General features: G+C 36.0%; 1 protein-coding gene across 8 annotated transcripts in view; it reads left to right on the forward strand.

Annotated features, from left to right (window-relative positions):
* Positions 1-17,522, forward strand: part of Ctnna2 (catenin alpha 2) — a 1,083,974-nt gene extending 1,066,452 nt beyond the window's left edge. For all 8 annotated transcript variants that reach the window (XM_028762290.1, XM_028762294.1, XM_028762295.1 and 5 more), the window contains one exon: positions 16,229-17,522. In XM_028762290.1, the coding sequence (XP_028618123.1) occupies positions 16,229-16,516 (288 nt within the window). In that variant the 3' untranslated portion in view covers positions 16,517-17,522. The remainder of the gene's footprint in view (positions 1-16,228) is intronic.
* Positions 17,523-19,815: the final 2,293 nt, after the last annotated feature.

Here is a 19,815-nt window from a genome sequence, read left to right on the forward strand (position 1 = left end):
TAACAAACTGACTCATCTTTCTGTTCTTGGAAGAAGCTTCAGAGCAAGAAAATTGCACATTAGGAGAGTGAAGTATTTAGGGAAACTGGGAGTTAAAGGTAACTTTATTAGCTAAGGTTTCATTGCTGCAACTAAAATGCCTTGAAAGACCAATTCACCATTTCTGTTAGTTCATCCATGATCACTTGACTCTGTTTCTGGACCCAGATTGAGGCAGAGGAATATGGTAGCTGGAAGAATGTAACAAAGGCTGCTCACCTTAAAAGACAGCCTCTGCAACAAGCCCCCACCCTGGTGGGGGTGGCTTTTGATATAGGCCTATCTTCCTACTGCTTGTCACATCCCAATAATACCACCATATTATAAATCCATCAAAGGAACAATTCACCAATTATACCAGTGCACTTAGGATTCTAATCATTTTCCCAAAGCCATCATCTGGCAGCTAACTCACTGATTCAAGAACCTGAGGGAGACATTTCACATTCAAACTGAAGCAGTGATACATGACTGTCCCTCAAATAATCATTTGAACTCTAGCTAAGCATGTAAAACCATTATAAGAATGATGGTCAGTAAGTCTAAGGAATTAGTAAATCATGACCGTAAAGGGAGAGTATGGAACAGTAAAGATCCGAGAGATGCTCTTGTGTATTGGTTTGTCATGTCCCACCATGAAAAGGTAGTGAAGAAAAAAGCTAAGGAACTCTCTATCCCCAAAGCTGTGACAATATTGAGAAGAAATAAAGAGAAAGAACAATTAAGAGAAATATTTGTTTCTAGAACAGTATTGATAGAGCTATTTGATCACTTTAAATAAAAGTCTTGAAAAATGTACACATTAGCATTCCCACCTTAACTAGTGGGAAAATCATGTGTTTATGCTGCTGAAATGTAACCTAGATGGTCTTTATTAACATATTAGTTGCATAACTATATGTTTGAATCAGCAATCAATTAGAAGTGCTAAATATCTTCTCTATTTTCCTGTCATGAATAATAGCTGTTACCCTACACTGATCAGTCTGTGCAGTAATCTAGGGAAGTGTACAAATACAGGAAGAATGGATAGAAGAGAAGCTCAACGTTTTTTATCCTCCCCAAAATGCTACAGTCTTTTGACGGCATAGGTGCCCACTTGTTTCTTCCATTGTGTCTGCCCCAGTCAAGCTTTTGCACATTTTGGGAGCTGAGTAAGCATCCCAGAGCTCTGGCTCATAAAGATGGTGCATCTTTGGAAGTTTGGAGGAGCAGAGAGGTAATGTGTGAAATCAGGGACAACAAAAACTCCAACAAAAGAGGAAAGTATTGATTTTTCACATTTGCTACCACAGAAGCAAAACATTAGCTAATAAAGTAGGAGAAGTTCATAGTTTTGTTCCTACCATTCTGAAACTGAAGGTTGACAAGCAACTATGGATCAGTATCCAGTTCCTGAATGCTCCTGATATTGATAGATTTGGACTATAGAAAGAGGAGAGTCGACAATGCCAAGGACTAAGAGGAGACCCTTCTAGGCTATAAAGGCAGTCTGAGAATCCTAAATAGGAAGACTCTTTTTTTTGACACTTTGATAAATCTTGAGTAGTCCATATAACCCTTTTCTGTGAGGCTTGTGCTTTGCCATTGAGGAGTGTTTACCACTATCTCTGAACTCTGTCCTTGATGTCTACAGCCACTCCTCGTTAGTCAGTGAAAACTGCCTCTGGAAGAGAACCATAGGACTAGTTGCCACCTTGATCTTTTATCCAGAATATAACACAATGCTGCAAGATTTCCTTTTTACCCCTCAGTATTAGCCTGGCTCCAGGGCATAGTGGTATACACTGCTAAAATGAAGACTGTTAAGACCCATTGAAGTTGTCACTTACCTATCACCTTATTTCCTTCCTAGTTGTACCAGATCCTCCTAACTTCCATTGCTAGACTTTCTGTTCTCAAAGACAATTAAGTGTTCCAATGATAGTAGGGAAAATAAGTTTTACGTAAGCTAAATGGCTTAAATGTATTAATTTGTGTAAACAAGAAGATTAAATCAATTCCATTGTGTTCATGACATTTAAAAACTTGAAAGTTTCTATCTTCAATGCTATGATACAGATAGTTTATTTAATTTTTAAATAAAAATTTCCTTCCTAGTTGTACCAGATCCTCCTAACTTCCATTTCTAGACTTTCTGTTCTCAAAGACAATTAAGTGTTCCAATGATAGTAGGGAAAATAAGTTTTACGTAAGCTAAATGGCTTAAATTTATTACTTTGTGTAAACAAGAAGATTAAATCAATTCCATTGTGTTCATGACATTTAAAAACTTGAAAGTTTCTATCTTCAATGCTATGATACAGATAATTTATTTAATTTTTAACTACTATGAAGACAATGGAATTATTGTATACTTTATTTTTTACATTTTAAAACCTTGATATGATGGGAACAGATAAATATATGTTCAAGATGAAATGAAAAGGGAAGGTTATAGGCTATATTCCTTCCTTAAAATATTATTTTTCAATAATGTCTAGAACATTAGGGTAATGGTTATATTGAGATTCCCAATGGTGTTCTAAGATATTTATAACCAGCAAATTCTGTAACTTATAAGTTTGTTCCAGGTAAAACATGAAGCCATGGTGTTTATAGTCAAGGAATGATTACATTTCATAGTTAAGAATTATAACAAAGTCAGACTGTTTTTGTAGGTGAAATACCACATATAACAGACACTACTCAGTGAGGTACCAACAGTTTACATACTAAGCCGTTGTCTTGGAATTTTTTGTCTCTTGGGAAAAAATGAGAGGACGTTAGAACTTGTAATATGTATATATATGCAATTTAACTTTCTCAAGGCTAGACTCACAGGAAATCCAAGAAAATTATTATATCATGGGGAAATTTTCATGTCACTATTGGATGTAATATGATGCACCACCTTCCCCATGCTAAAACCAACCTGCAGTCTTTAACGTTTATCTTTGTTCCCTGGTTAACAGTTGTTGTCATCTTAAAATTAAAGTGTTATTTTCCCCCAATAAGTTTGTTAGTTTCATAGGTTTCAAGCTTCCTTTTAACAGAAACTCTGATATATATTTCTCTGATTTTTGGCAATACTCTTATGCATTTCCTGCCCTTTGAGGATTCTGTTCTCTTTAATCTGTGAATTATGAAAGTATCTTGTGTAGCTCAGTCTCTTTTGAGAGGATACAGACAATATTTTGTCCATCTATAGAGGTCCTTTGTTAGACCAAAAATATTTCGAGTTTTAGATGGAAGGGAACCCTCAGGTGTTTTTGCTATATTTTCAATAAAGTGCATTCACTGCAGGAGAACAGGACTAGAAGGTTTCCAAACTAGGCCAAGCCCTGGCAGGCACCTGTATGAGGACGCATCCTGAGCTTCTAAAGAGAACCACCTTAGATGCCTTTTATGTCTTCTTTAGTTGAAGGCATTTGAAACTGTGGTAAATTGCTAAGTGCACAATTCATAAAAACAAAGGACAGCATCTCCATCTCAGATAATTGTCTTTTGTTTTATAAGTTCGTTTTAGGTTTCATTTCCATATTAATGAGAAGGTAAAGCTAAAGCCAGTATTATATTTTTTTTAAATTTAGATTAATGCAAGAAACATCTAATACATTGTTCCATATGGCATATACCAAATTAGAGAAATGTCTGAAAGTGCATAATCAAGCAAAAAGAAATACTCATCAGTTTCTAGTGTCCAGTAGTCACAACTCATACTTCAGTTTAAAGGGAAACTTCAACCAAGAATCCATAAACCGAGCTGACAGACATGCATCCCAGTGTTACTAACACCTACTCTCAATGTGTTTCATGTATTGAAAGCTCTGTGGAGAACACACAAGTAAGGGGCAATAAGGTACCTGTATGTAAGGAGACAGAATAGTAGCTATGGAGACAAGATCTCCAATGCTTTGGAGTAAAAAGCACCAAATATATATAGCTCTTCATCTGTTTGGAGCATGAAATACAGCAGAATTGAGATGGAGTCATGAAAGAGATTAATGAATGAGCTGTTAGTTCATAGGGCAAACATGACCTCCTTTCAATTTATTCTTAGAATTTGTCCATTTATTTCCCACCCCGTAAAACATGTTTCCTCTATGGCTTTCTTTGAAGACAGTATTTTCTGAGTATTCTGCAAAGTGAAAAGGTGAGATTGTAACTAGGCCACCCCACAATGAGGGCCAAGAGATGGAGACTAATGTTTTCTGGAAAATTCTGTTTTCTTACATTGCCATTACTGATGATGTTCAGTTACTTAAATCATCTGCTGTAATGCCTGCTCTCATACAGGTTTCTTGGGGCCGTTGTATCCAGCTGTTCCAAAACTTATTATATAATAATTATATAATAATCATTTATAGCCATACACTTCTTTCAGACTTTAAGAAGGGTGTATTAAGTTGTTTTTTCTAAGGCTCATTACATATAACATTTGAAAAACATGGTGATTATCTTCACTTTACACTTGAGAAATAGAGATGTACAGTAGTTACTGTTTATCCTTTCATAGGCAATAAATGACACACATATAGTTTCTCTCATGCATAGTTTTGTGTTTTATGAAATGTGAGCGCAGTTCAGGAGCATCTGTGTTTTACAGAGCAGTGGTGGATGTAATATAGGAAATGTCACACGTCACCTACTGTAAGGAAGATAATGGCCATAGTTCTTGCTGTGTCATTTTTGTCTCATGGTGTCTTGTAAGTGACAGGTTAAAAGGCTAAGTAGAAATTTGAAATTGTGAAAATTTAAGATCATTTCTCTTTATAGTCTTTTGGAATACTGGAAGTGTTATGAATGAAATTTTCAGATGAGAAAAATTAGAAGTTGTCACTGATCAAGTTTCATTGAGTATGTAGAACCTTTGTTGGGGGATTATATTTTCTAGTAAGAGAATCAGAGCCAGGTGATGATGTCCCTACCACTCTACCAATGCACAGCTTTCATGAATCATGATAGAAAATCATTGGTGTGGTATGGCTTTCTTTCGTGTGACCCTGATGACTTCTTAGTCATATGACTCATGTTTGCAAGCAATTAGAATGGTTCACAGGGTCTGTTATCTCCAAGATTGGTGATACAATATTCAGAATGCTAGAGAGTAGACTAGGAGGACCCTAGAATGGATTCTCCTCTTTAGAGGAGAGTATATCACAGTGGAATGAATCCCCCACCATAAAATGTTAAATTTTCTCCATTTCAGGTTCCTCATATGTAGATAAGAGGATGCTCATATATACTTGTTTTGAAGATATGCAAAATTTTATGTGGTGATAATATGATGCCTAGCAACCAGTCCTCAGTGCCTTGTTGATGTTAGTACTCTCAAAATATAGTCTTTTACTTATAAAAATATTTTATGAACAAAAGGCTGGCTTTGAAAAACACCAAGTACAGTGATAGAAGAGGTCACATAACCAGTGTACACTTCATTTTATCTCAACTTAAATTTCTCAGTTATGCACCTTTCTACTCTTCTGATAGACTCACTCTTTTGTCTTTACTTCAATGGGAGTATGACTGGATAGAAGTAAAGCACTCTAGGCTACTAATTGTGTTTTAATTTAATGTGTGTATTTCCATTTTGGTTTCCCAGTCTGTAATGTCACAACTCAATAAGGCCCTTTTAAAGGTGTTTAGTAAATAGCAGGTGGGTGGGGAAAATATGAATAAGATAAAGTACAGACTAGCTTACAAGAGTATGGAAAATATTTATAAGAGAAAGAGGACAACAGACTGAGGCCACCAGTGCTGTTTGTATGCTGAAACTTAGAAACTGTTTCTAGTTTAGCTTCCGTCATAGCACAAATTTTTGAATTTGCTTTGAATTTGATGGAGACCAAGATGAAGTGCCACTGGAGGGGAATGATGAAATAACAGACTGTGTTCATCTAAGAGAATAGTTGTGGCTTTTATTTCATTAGGGCTGTGAGCAAGGAGTTGGAAGCTAGGAGAGTAGCTAGAGAACATATGGAAAAACCTAACTGTCTAAGGAGCTGGCTCGGGTGAATGGTCAGAGGACAGAAGGTGAGATGGGGTTAAGCAGCAAGTGTTCAAAAGTTGTGATGACAAGAGATGATGGAATATAAGATGCTGAATCAGAGAAAGCAAAGTGCAGCACAAGACTCAGAATAGTTCATCTAAGTGGTATGAAGAAGGGATGGGCTTCTCTCTCCTGATTAGTGAGAGGGAGAGCTCTGTGGGAGGACTGGGTTTTGGTAGGGTAGAGTGATTCATAGAGCTTCTAACTAGGAAATTTAGAAGATAGAGAAGCCTCAATAATAAAATGTGTACAAAAGATTAAATTATTCTCCAAATGCCAAAAAAAATCTTTATAAAGGTATCTCAAGAATCTGAAGTGTAATCAATATAGAAATAAACTGAATTCAGAGTCGAAATGTCACTAAATTATAATCCTAGGTCAAGGTGAACCCCATATCCAAACCTTTGGCAGGTGTATATAGTGATCCCATGGATCTGGATGGGTTGCCAGTTCCCAGTAGAAAAAGCCATGACTGAGATGAAAGCACATGCTTATAGGCAATTTTTCTGTGTCTACTTAAAGTAGACAGAAAAATTTGCTCAATTATAAAAAGCTATAGATAAGCCACTCAAACTTAAAACTAATTGAATTAAAATTGCTAGGTTTTAAACCATGCATTATACTGTGGGCCTCTTTTGAGCACTTGAATTATGGAACTTTCTTTTGGTCTTAAATTTTCATTTCCATAATGAAAAAAGATCTGAAATTTTGGGTTAATGTAGTGAATTATTTTATATAGATATAGATGTGCCTAACATTTCACTTGAGGTCTTTTTTTTTAGTATTTTATATAAAAGATCATTACTTGTGAATTATGTAAGAAGATAATTATGATATTGGAGAAAAAATGATAATTAATATACTGTAGTAGTAGTCCCACTTAATGACAACAGAGAGGTCTCAAGTGCATACCTGAAACTATGGGCATAAGGAAGCCCTATATGGTATAGTCAATCAATCTCAGCTAGGAAGAAGACCCTGGGTAAGGTTTAATTCATGTACTGAAAAAAGAAACAGTGCAAGATTTTATCCTGCCTAAGAATGGTGCCCAATTTCAAACTTGAGTTTTATTATTGGAACATTCTACTTAGTAATTCCAGACCTAGATTGTCTTTGAAACACTAAAAGTGATAGGAGCAAAACCACAAATAAGGAGGGCTCTGTTAATAGCAATTAAAAGAGCTGACATGAATCCAACAAAGACTGCCCTACCTAATACTTGTATGGATAGAGGGCTGACAGAGCACACAGTAAAGGAAGTCAGAGACCATATTCATTATAGAAGGGAACTGTGATGAACTGTGCATATCTGATAAGGGTATGAAGGACAATATATGCCGATTATCCTTGCTTGCAATGAATACAGCCTAAAAGATGTAGTTTCCCAATTTTGACTTTTAATAGTCTTGGATTAAAATTTGTTTTCACATCTTCTGTTGTAATTTTCTCTTTCCTATCTAATTTGCTTAGTAAATGTTACCAGTAGAAATAAATGGTGTAAAATAATGGTAGAAAGACGTTCATGAGACCTTACATGATGAGATTATCAAGCTCCCTGTCATGATGTGTGTCTGAAAATTCATAGGTCATTTTTTCAGATGATGTATTTACTTCCTTATGAGTCTTCTTTAAGATGAAAGCCAACAATTTAGAATTCAATTATGACATGAGATTCTGAAGGGTGGGATGACACAGGAACTTAGTAAGACAAAGAAAGTCAAGAAAAGATGGAAGAAGTCTTAGGTCCCTCCGGCATAATTGCTCCTAATGTTCCAAGAGGTAAAGCATCTGAAGTGTAGCTAGAATCCCTTGTTGAAGTTGAGCAAAAATTATTCGGCCTTTACGGGTAGGAAAAAAAGATGGCTTTAAGCCATATTTAGAAAATTTGTTGACTGTAATTAAGCCTTCATGGGAGTCCCCAAGGTTTACTTACCTATAATTGAAAAAATGCAAATGAAGACAGTTAATCAGTGAACTGGCTGACTATGAAGCACTACTACCTAGCTAAATGAATTAAAAATCCAAGACACAAATATGTCCAGTGAAGAGTTACCTGGGTACCACATGGTAAATTTCTCAGTGAGGCTTTGGAGATGTTTTTCTTAGCCTGTCTGAGGCTGAAGTGTCTCTTTTAAGATCTTTACCAATTTAATCTTTAGCCATTGCATACAGATTTTCTCAGGACTGGCTTTCAGTGTTGGTAGATTACCAGCTACCTCTCTGGCAGAATTCATGGAACCCCCAGAGAATAAAATAACTCACCTCTTGCGCTCCTTTACATCATGATTGATCTCATACTTAAAATGAAGTCATTTTTCATCAAGACTAAGTTATCCAAGAAGAAGATTATCCCTATGGTAAACTAACTGCTCAAATATTATCTGAATGTTCCTTAAGTGATAACTATTAGAGTATAGTGCATATCATAAGATATGCTTGTGCTTATGTTTAAACAACAATAAACCAGGCATGTGTATTTATTGCTAGATTTTTCTTATTTAAAAATAGTTCCCTATAATACTTGCACTTCTGTTAATACATATGTCTTCTCATTAACTATTTCATTAATTGGCAACTCATAATAAAGTGCTATTACTAAGAAGTGCACAATCTGTCCCTAAATATTAGTCATTGGAACAAAAAGAGATATGTGATGTCATTTAAATAAAATGTGTTTGTCATGGTCTGATGGGTAATAGTGAAATCAAATGTATTTAAACTCACATACATAAAGACTTAATATTTGAGATTATGTATGCTGTAAATGGTACCACACTCTTTGACAACTCTGTCAAAATGTGAATTCTGAGAAAGGAAGTAAATATGTTTCTTTGCCCTTTGTCATATAACCAGTTCTAAGGGAGAAAAGTACTTAGATTGATTAATAATGTCTGCCTTGAACACTATAGGGTGAGTGGTAAATTGCTGTTATTCACCACTCTCTTAAACAGAAGAAATCCATCTTTGCAAATTTTATCTCACTGCTGATATCTGAGGAGGTGAGCAGAAAGAGCAACAAAATGATAATGTGCCACTGTAGACATGTCATTTTTCCATTTATGCTAGTACATGATCATTCTGAGATTGCTCACTTGGGTGAAGAAGGGACACACCTAAACCTTTCCACCATATCTTTGTCTGAGTTATTTATTGCTTCTGACTTGCTAGAGATTTTTTTAAGGTATTGATATAAGCTCTAGAAAAGAGGAGGCAGATATTTCAAGGTGTTTCAGATGTATCATGGCTTCTAGGGAGATCAAATACCTCTTCAAAGATCATGGACTTTAGTTTTTGAACATGAAATGTTCTTCTTGGCAGATAATAGACCCTGTTGCTTTAGGTCTCTAGGTTTGCCATTTATTAACAGCAAAGCTTACTTCTAGCAAAATCTCTCCAAGCCAGTGAGCAATGTGTGACATTTTTGTGGGGGTGGGGTAGGTAATAGTCTAAATATAACTTATGGGAAGCTATAGTTGTCTGAAAGCATCGACCTTATTTATAATAATTCTTATTTTTTCTATCATAGTTTCTTTTCCACAAAAATATGTAGGTTGGTGCCACTAAAACTACTTCCTACTTGGTGTTAAAGATATCTTATTTAGCCACTCAGAAATCTTGCAAGTGACTAAAATGGACTTCTGCCATATATGGGAAACCTATTTCTAGTTTTATATTCACTGTTATTAACTTGGAGTTGAAATAATGAAAATAGAATAGTTTCAGCCTTGACATGAATGAGCACTTTTTCTTAGGCAGCTAGACCTCCCATTGTCCTCTAGCCTCCTTTGTATTTATATTCCCAAAACATGTTCAGAATGGACTTGGCTTATATCATTTTTTCATTTGGCCAGTATTCCCATTATTTTTAATTTGGAACAGTTTGAATTTCCATGGACTGTACTAGTCTTACACCTAGACCTAGACATAGACCTAGACACCTAGACACCTAGACAGACCTAGAGAGATCTAGACAGACCTAGAGAGACCTAGAGAGACACTTAGACACCTAGACACCTAGACAGAGACCTAGACCCTCAGACCCCCCAGACCCCTAGACCCCCAGACCCACATATATGCATATGCATATGTATATGTATATAATGTATATGTGTATGTACATGTATACTAACCATCTTCTTTAAATATGACCTGAAAATGGCTGAAAACCACATGCCTGCTATAAATCAGTTCATGCTGATTGCACAGTTTGCATTCCAATCCTCAGTGTTACATTCTTGGCCTTTATGAATGACAACTTGAAACATTCAGTTTTTGTATCCTTAAGACCAGTGAATTCTCCACTCCTTTTACATTCTTCACTTTTAGACATTATTCTTTTTATTTTTGCTTCATAAAGAAAATTATTAATCATAAACAGCTTTTGTTTTATTTTTCATTGACTTCAGCATGCACTCCATTATTGTAGATAGCTAATTCCTTCATGATTCCCTAGTCAATCAAAGTCATTTCTATTCAAATAGACTCCTTCTTGATATTGTGATATCTTAGATTGTTAAGAGGATATTGATTTTTATCTTGAAAGTCTTATAATGAGAATTTTTTAAGTAAATATATTGGAATTTTGGGTTTGTGGAGTGAAAAACAGATTTAGCAGTTTATTTTGCATTCTTTTATCTTGGTTTGTAAAAACACTAAATAAGTGAACGTGAAGAGAAGACAAGTCATAAATGAGTATACATTTATATACACGTCTATATGTGAAATTGGGAAGAATTATGAAGTATGTAGTTTTTCATATATAGCTCTTGAAGTTTCACCCCAACATTTGTAATTATCCCTAAGAATGCTCCAGCTAGATTAAAACACAAAGACCTCAATCTCAATTAGTTAGTAATTAAACTCAGCACTAATACATCCAAACATTTTTTTCATTCTCAGTTTTGCCTACAAATATAAAGCCAGTGATAATAGGAATTTGAGACTTGTTCCCCATTGAAGAGTTTAGGAATCATGACCACACAAGTCGTTTTCCTTGTGCTATCACTCCCTATATGACTCAATGTAAACCTTCTTCTTTTATGGTTCCTTGAGTATCTGGCAGCCTACTAAGGCACTGCTCATATAAAATAAAGCTTTTTAGAGTATTTGTCATATTTTTCTGGTTTTTCCATTATATCTTACAGCCTGAGTCTACATAGCTGTCGCTTAAGAGAAGTGGTTGACATAATATAGAAGAAATACCTGCATGGGAAAATGTGTGGGTGGACAAATGGAAAAACAGCAGGCAGAGGGAAAAAGAGATTCCAACATTGATTTCAAGAGTGTTAGTGAGTTTGGCATGTTATTGAAATAGCTCATGTTCAGAGCAAGCCCAGCGTTAGAGAAACAGTTTGCCAGTAGTAACTAGAAGTTTTAGGAGTCTCCTTATAGATAACTGATTTCTAGCACATATCATGGTGTTTTACAGCTTTAAAGTCATAAAGCATTAGAAAGTTGGACAAGTATCAGTGATGGGAAGAATTACATTCATGAAAGCCTTACATTAATTCAAATCACAGATGAAGAGAGGGCCCAGACAGACTATCCCTTTGTGACTTTGTGATGGAAGTTTTAAGGGGTTAAGAACAGTGGGACAGCAGCATGGGGGTTGGGGGAAAATAGGACAGAAAAATGCCTCACATACACAGCATAGCTCACCCTTATTTGCTTTCACTGACTGTAATAGAACAAGATGTGAGGAAACATCTGTTGCCTTTTTTTAAAATAGTACTTTGATATTTTCAAAGATTAGTGACAGAATTAGGAGAATTCTAATTTCTATGGCTAGGAACAACAGACACAGTGTGGAAGAGTGTGAGTCCAATACAGCTTGATAGTACTCTGTCACGAGTGAGGGTTGGTCAGTGTGAGCAATGACAACAGTGTGGGTTCTCAAGTCAGACTTCCTGAATTTAAACCCTGGTTGTGGAATTATAGTGGGTCAGGTGTGAATCTTAGGACTCACACATGGCAAGTTACTTGGCCACTCTCAGGGATGACTGAGCATCTAAATTAAAGTGATCCTGTGGTCTGATTTGTTAAATATAGGCTCATGTCTTAAAATTAGCTTTAAAAAAATGAACAGTTTCTCTTAGACTTGATAATAAGGACCACCATGGTGAACAAAAGTCTCTTTAATGAAAGGCTGGACTTTATCCTAGAAAGAAACGGTCATGTTGGATGTTTGAGGAATGCTGATGATGATGTTAGCTTTTTAATTCATTTTGTAGAACCTGAGCTCAAGGCTTAGAACACTAATTCTAATAGAGATCCACTTGAAGTTCTATCCAGTAGTTAGATCTGGGTAGTAAATGTACATAGGTTGCCTTGCAGCCTCTGCTGTCCTGAGTGTGATCCCAAGACTGTAAGACAGCTGTAGGTTGAGTTACTGGGAACAGTTAAATACCGGGGAGGAAATGTCTCCATAGAAAAGATTCGAATCTTTAAAACAAGACGAAAAACTACAGAACAGGTGAGATGGAGACTGTTACAAACTTTTTGATGATGTTGCCCAAATATTGCAGAGGTGAGAAGTATCAAGTTTCCATGCCACACAGGATAAATAGAAGCAGAGGCTTTTTGATTCATGGGTAGTAGCTGATAAACAAGACCCCAGAGTTTCTGTAGTACTCCCAAGGAGTAATGCTGTTCATGGGCTTTCAAACATTGCCAAAAGTTACAATTGGTCTTTATCCCTAAGTGACAGTTTCCTCGTCATTGCTACTGGAGAAATCTCGGAAATTGAATCACATAATTCAATTAACATGACTAAGGCAATGACACGCACCTCCACATACGTGCCCAATTAATGTCAGTTATTATTATTAGAACTTCACTTACATATGTTAATTTACTCATCTTATTTGGAAATGCCACTGCTAGAGTAAAACATCAGAAAATAGAAAGCAATTATGTTAAATAGGTGTCCTTAAACCTTGCTAAAAGAAACCATACTGCATGTCTTTACTCTTTCTAATATCTTTCGGGGATTAAAATTTTAGTTAAAACTTTTCAGCTTGAAGGTACTTTGGAATATGCATAAATAAAACTTATTTATTCAAAACGAAAAGAAAAATGACCTATGGTGAAAAATAGCCAAGTCATAGAAGTATAACTAGAGCAAAGGACACAATATACCTTTGGAATTCAACAGTTTTAAAGTCACAATTTTTATTCAATTTTTGATTCAACTTATTGTATCTGTGTAATTCTGTTCAGGGTTAGTTATCTAGGTCTCTCTCTCAATACCTCCTTTAGCAGGTGGTTTTGAGCAAAATCACTAGGTCTATAACTCAGGGCCTTTGAGCTGTCAACAATATATGAGGTTTTCTCACAGGACTCCTGTGTCAGGCTGGGAGACAAAATGGGTTTTGAAGAAGAGACAGGCTCTCTCCTAGCTTTGCTGCAGAATTAGATATCAGCTATCTAGAAATGGGATCTATGGCAGAAATCTCCATACCACTTGGAACTTTTTATTTAAATCCACTCTATTCCCCAAGACTCATTCTTTAAGAACCATTTGGTATTATAATAGACATATCATATCATAGTCTACTAATTCTGTCATCATACCGCAAAGCAGTATTATCACTGGCATATAACTTCACTTTCTCTTTTACCCAGAGCACAGAATTGAATTAACTAACTTTATGAATATGCACCACTCATTTTTGAAACTTGAAAAACTGACGTGGAAATGATCATAGTTCCCATTGAGGGGCATAGGAACACGATCTTTCCAGCTGGGACAGTAGTCATGATGGATGTGTTCTAATTGGCCCAACATGTTGCTGTCTTCTCTCCACCCACTGGAAGGATAATGGGAAAAACTGAATTTAGTCAGATGTTGTGAAGTACTGGGAGCAATTGGTAAAATAGGCTGATTGTCCTCTTGGTTTTCGTTAATATAGTTGTTACCAAACTTTGGCATATTTGTCAGAATCATCTAGGGTATGTGTTAAAATGGAAGATTTAAAGAAATATTTTTGGATTTAGTTATTTATTTTTATAAAGCTTTGTGCTGAGGCTGTAAAAGGACATTTTCTAGGTAATACTGACATGGCATTCCAAACGCTGTAGATTGAAAGACAGTATACTAATCCATGTTTGGCTTCTTTCCAATAGAATACTCTAGAATTTGCTCATGAAATTCTGCTTTAGAAAACTAGGCTACATAAACTGAACATCATTGATTGGGCCGTTATTCGGATATATGTACTTTGTATAGCCGGATAGAGATGCTGACGTGAAATACTAAATGGGTCATCATACTTGTATAGATTAAATCATACAAGAATGCATTATATTTCTGTAAACTCATAGCTCAGAGTCATAAACTTTTACTTTTCTACATTATTGTACACTAAATATCTTACTCATATTTTTCATGGCAAAGCATCAGTTTGTTAGTATTACAAGAGATTCAGATATAGAAAAATAATTTCTCAGTGATAAGAAAGATCAAGCATTTCGATGAAGGAATAATGTTGCTCGTTAGTTTGTAATCATTTTTAAACCAGTATGAAGACTTTAAAAAAATCTTTTATGAAGAGTAGGGAACAAAAAGCTGTCACAGGAATGGCATGAAAGAGGTATTAATCCAATTTCCACTGACCAGATACTACATGGAGTGGATTCTTATTACAAGAGATGGCATGAAGCAACATGAATGGCAGTCACATGGAAGGATGGAGCCACAGGAATTATAATATCTGTTCTTACAGCTATTGCATAGCTCTGTGCTTCAAATCACTATAACCTAAACACAAGAGTTATATGACCAGCATGTAGCAAAGACATACACACAGAGGAGGGTCCTTAGTTTAGTTCTTAAACTTTAAGATACCTTTCTGTATTTCCTACTGCAAGCAACTGGTGGATGATCTACCATGCTCAAACATGCCTGAAGCTAGAGTAAGAGCTAGTGATTTTTTTTAAAATTTCATTATACTACATGTAGATCCTTGCAGAAAGAGATTCTGGGAAATGTAGTTTTTCAAGCATCTACGGTTCCATTTTTGGTACTAGTAGATTTGAAACAGATATTAAATGGCCCGGGATACATTATGGAACACAGAGCCTCAGCAATAGTAGAAATTAGATAAAGCTAACATTGCTGGTCCTGTGATGGGATTCAAATCCTATGATTTTATTATTTTTCACTTTATATTTTGACAGCAGTCTCTCTTTGTAGCCCAGGCTGGCTTCCTATTGTTGTTGTTTATTTTGTTTTAGACACATTCTCATTTATAAAGTTGTCACTAACGTAGAACTGGCTATATAAACCAGGAGAGACTTTAACTCACAGAGATCCTCCTACCATGTTCTGCCTTGCCTTAACTCTTGATTTTCCAATCCCCCTGCAGTGTTTTAAAGTTACCCTATCCAATAGGTGGCAGTATGAACCAATAGATCAGTTTGTAAGAATGCCATAATTTACAACTGAACCACTTCTTTCATCATAGAATGTACCTAGATAGTGTTTTAAAGAATTAAGTATAGAAGTGCTTGAGAAATTTTTGGAATAGTAATTGGAGTGTAGTACATGGAAGTGTGGCATTGATGAACACTGTTGTACCCAGAAAATCATGCCACAATAACTGATATTTTCACAGAAAACATATTTATAAACTAGAAATACTGAAGTGTACACTCCAAGGTCAATAAGTAAAGTATGGGCTGGTGACTTCCTTTCTGCCAGTCCTGAGTTCAGGAAGTAGAGATTATGTATACTGATCCTCCCATAAGTAGGGATGTGAAACTGAAATGTAACTCTTTAAGGCTTCTTTAAAAAAAAATTCAATGTTTGGCAAGTACTTTTCAAACATTTGAGTAACTGTTACCATTTTGAATGACTGTAATAATACATGTTGCCCATGGGAATACTTACATGCTAAGAATAGAGCTCCGTCTTTAGTGGTTTTGGGATTTTAGACAGGTATGTGCTATAGAACCACCTGATTTTGCTTATTTTGGGAGCAAAGGTAGGAGAAGGCAGGTGGCTGATTTACAATGTGCTCACTTTCTCTTGTGACAATTTGCTTGTATGTAGCAAAACTAGCAGAAGCACAACACTGCTTGATTCGTGAAACTGTGCCTGTGTCCTGTCACTTTGAGGCCTTAACTGACCCATTGTCTCCTATTTTTCTTCCATTCTAGCTGGACAGTGCTACGTCACTCATCCAGGCGGCCAAAAACCTGATGAATGCTGTTGTCCTCACGGTGAAAGCGTCTTATGTAGCCTCAACTAAATACCAGAAAGTCTATGGAACAGCAGCTGTCAACTCTCCCGTTGTGTCTTGGAAGATGAAGGCTCCCGAAAAGAAGCCCCTTGTGAAGAGAGAAAAGCCTGAAGAATTCCAGACACGAGTTCGACGGGGGTCTCAAAAGAAACACATTTCACCTGTGCAGGCTTTAAGTGAATTCAAGGCAATGGATTCCTTCTAGGACAATAGGCTTTAAATATGAAAGCTTTTTCTTTCTCCCACCCTCCCAACCCCCTTTCTTTTTCATTTTGATTCCATTTTTGTAAGCATACCTGCTGACTTGTATGCCTCTGGCATGGGGAAATTAAGAGAACAGTGTCTGTTTGCATGTTAGACGAGGTGAGATCAATGCTACTGGTCCATCAGTAGCGTGGAAAGGGGACAGGTGAAGATTTCTGTCCTGAGGTGGCACAGAGCTGTCCTTTTCAACATTCTCTTTAAAGTTGGGCAAAGAGTTCACACTGCAATGTTCACGGGAGTGGGAGGGATGGGGAAAATAAACTTAACTCTACAAAAGCAAACTCTAATGCATGCAAGAATCATTAGGTTGGCAGGTATATTCATAAGTGAAAAACCTGGAAGTGTAATGGTAGATCATAAAACCTGTACTGCTTCTGTTTCGGTGCAAAAAATGTACTAGCCAATACGCTGAAGTGTGTGGCCCAGAAATTGAACAATTTAACCTCAACATCATGTATCCATGTTATCATGTGGATTTTTAACTGAGGAGAAACTAACTCATCCCGTCTCAAATGTTTCTTTAATCTGCATTCTGTTCTTTCTTCCTAGTAGTGCCATTTCTAGTGTTCCTCTTATTTTCTCCCCTCTGCTGAAGATAATAAACATTCCTTTGAGACACGTGGATCCTTCTGCGGACCCTGACGACACAAAGTGGAGCTCAACTATCCTTCCTTCTATTCCTTTCTTTCTTTCTAAACTTGAACTCTGACTTTGCTAGACATAGAAGGCTCAGTGGTGGAACGTTAGCGCAATGAAGATTGACAGTATGTGAAGGTTTAGAGGCAAATGCATAGGTGTGTAGCTGGGAGTGCTGGTATCTAATATACCATTGTATTCACTGACACAAAATAAACACATTTAATCTTGACACCTGGTTAGTGTTTTCTTTCTCTGCATGCATGGTTAATAAAGATCAGAAATAACATTAAATATTGACTTAAAAATTCTTCTTGTTTGATTTTTCAAATCAGCATTAAAACATACATATTCTCACAGTCATTTTTTTCAGAAAGATATTTTGTAGTTTGTTGGTTTTTTTTTTGTTTTATTTCACTTTCAAACTGAATCTGAGATAAGAATGCTTGTATCTATTTTCTGGGCCAACCATGGTTCCTTTGGCTAAATTTTTAAAACAGGAGATTTAAGATTTAAAGTTAAGATTGTACTAATTTCAAACTATTTATTTACTTCCTTTGTTTTCCTCTTTAAATCAGAAATACAAGGTATCAATCATATCACCAAAGAGATTTTGAGTATTGTTCAGCTCTGGTTTGAGGAGTGGGGAAAAGCACTGTTACTCAAATGAACAATTGACACTCCTCTATTGGAGGGACATCTACAGGTTGCACATTGCTATGTGCTGCCAGCAGATGCTGGACAGAACATGTTTCTCTATGACATAATAATCCCATGGATTTCACATGCATATAAGCTGTGCTAGTTTATGTGCCTGATTCCAGAGGGAATGGATAGGAAAATAATCAAGGGAAAGAAAGTACAGTCCAAATCCTTATTTGGAAATGACTCTGCTAAAAGCCCAGCTGGCTGACACACAAAGCACCTCTGAGACCATCATGGAGAAAACACTATAAAAGCTGTAGAATGATGTTCAGCACTAATCATTAAATAAAATAGGCCTGCCACCTTAATTTCAATAAGCAATAAGAGACATCATGATTTATCCAAAATTTGAGCCAGGTCATAGGCTGAGTGCAGTACTCAGCAGTTGTGCTGGAGACCTTCCTCATTTGCTTGTCTAACAGTAGTAAGTGGCATGCCACTTGTATATTGACCAGGATAATAATGACAACACATTCTTAGCAACATTCATTCAGTTCAAAGAAATCTGATCTTCTCAGAAACAACAGCTAAAGCATTCTTTTCAGGAACACTTTCCTAAAAATATCACCAATACCAGTTTGTCCTCTGAATCTTTCAAAGATGAGGGACACCTATTTATATCCCTTCTCTCCAGGATGGAAGGGCACAGAGTTAGTCAGGGGTGAAAAGTGTAAGTCTGGTGTTAATGACTAGGTACAGGATCAAGAAAATGCTTGTTTCCTTGTACAAGCATTGTTCCAAAGCACCAGAGTGACACATAATTATTACAGTTAAACTTCTTAGTTTACATGCCATTCTAGTTTTTAAAGTAGCAGAAAATATTCTTCAGAATAGCCAAGAAACTTAAAATATTCAGAAGGTTTCTGGAAATTTTTGAATATAAATAAACAGTAGGTATCTAAGGAACATGTAAAGAATATCTTAGACCTTGACCTATACAATGCTGCTTAGATGTATTAATATGTATGAGCCTTGCATATATATGCTTTCTGAAAATTAGTCCTCAATTTTGCTTACATGTGAAGATATTTAACAAATCTGCATAATCCTTGGTTGCAGTTTGTCTTCAGCAAACTTCATCCCTGTCTTTTCCATGATTGCTCTTGTGAGCACAAAGAGAATGGCGACTTGCAAACATAAAGGTATTTTGCTAAGAATGCCACAGCAATGAATGAGCTACTGGTTTCCTAACACCAAGACAATTGCTTCAACAGGTAATGGAAAGAAGCATACAATCCAAAGTATTATATCTAAATTATAAAATGAATACAGTAGTATATAAATAAATATTAAATAAATAAATAAATAAATAAATAAATGCTACAGATTAGGAATACAGACATGAGGACATACTGAAATATTAATATTGTGGAGATTGATGAAAGAGGAAGAAGCAACTAAATTGTAAATACTCTTGAATACTTTTTTCATTATGTGTTTCTCTCTGGGTGTGTGCGATTGAGAGCAGGTGCCTGTGGAGGTCAAAACAGAGCATCAGCTTCCCTTGAAGCTGAAGTTAGAAACTGATTATGATCTGGTTAACACAGATGTTTGGAACACATTTCATGTCCTCAAACAAGCAGGACATGCTCTTAACCACTGAGCCTCCAAGACATCACATCTAAATATATTTTTGATACATGAAAGGCTCACATTAACCAGTTTCATAAGAGGCAATAGTAGCATGAGAGTTTTGACAACATACTACAGGAGACTATGACAGTCACAGGGAACAAATGCCCTGGAACCTAAATGTGTTGTGACAGATGGTTGTAGTTTAAGCTGACAATGAAACAGAATGGAACATTGAACTTGGGTGATGGCATTAAAAAGGAACAACAAGACAAAGATCTAAAAAATCAAAAGACCTACATTCATATAGTGAAACAACCTATCCAA

Source organism: Grammomys surdaster, unplaced genomic scaffold, assembly GCF_004785775.1.
Source record: "Grammomys surdaster isolate TR1022 unplaced genomic scaffold, NIH_TR_1.0 133, whole genome shotgun sequence".
In the NCBI taxonomy this organism is placed as follows: domain Eukaryota; kingdom Metazoa; phylum Chordata; class Mammalia; order Rodentia; family Muridae; genus Grammomys; species Grammomys surdaster.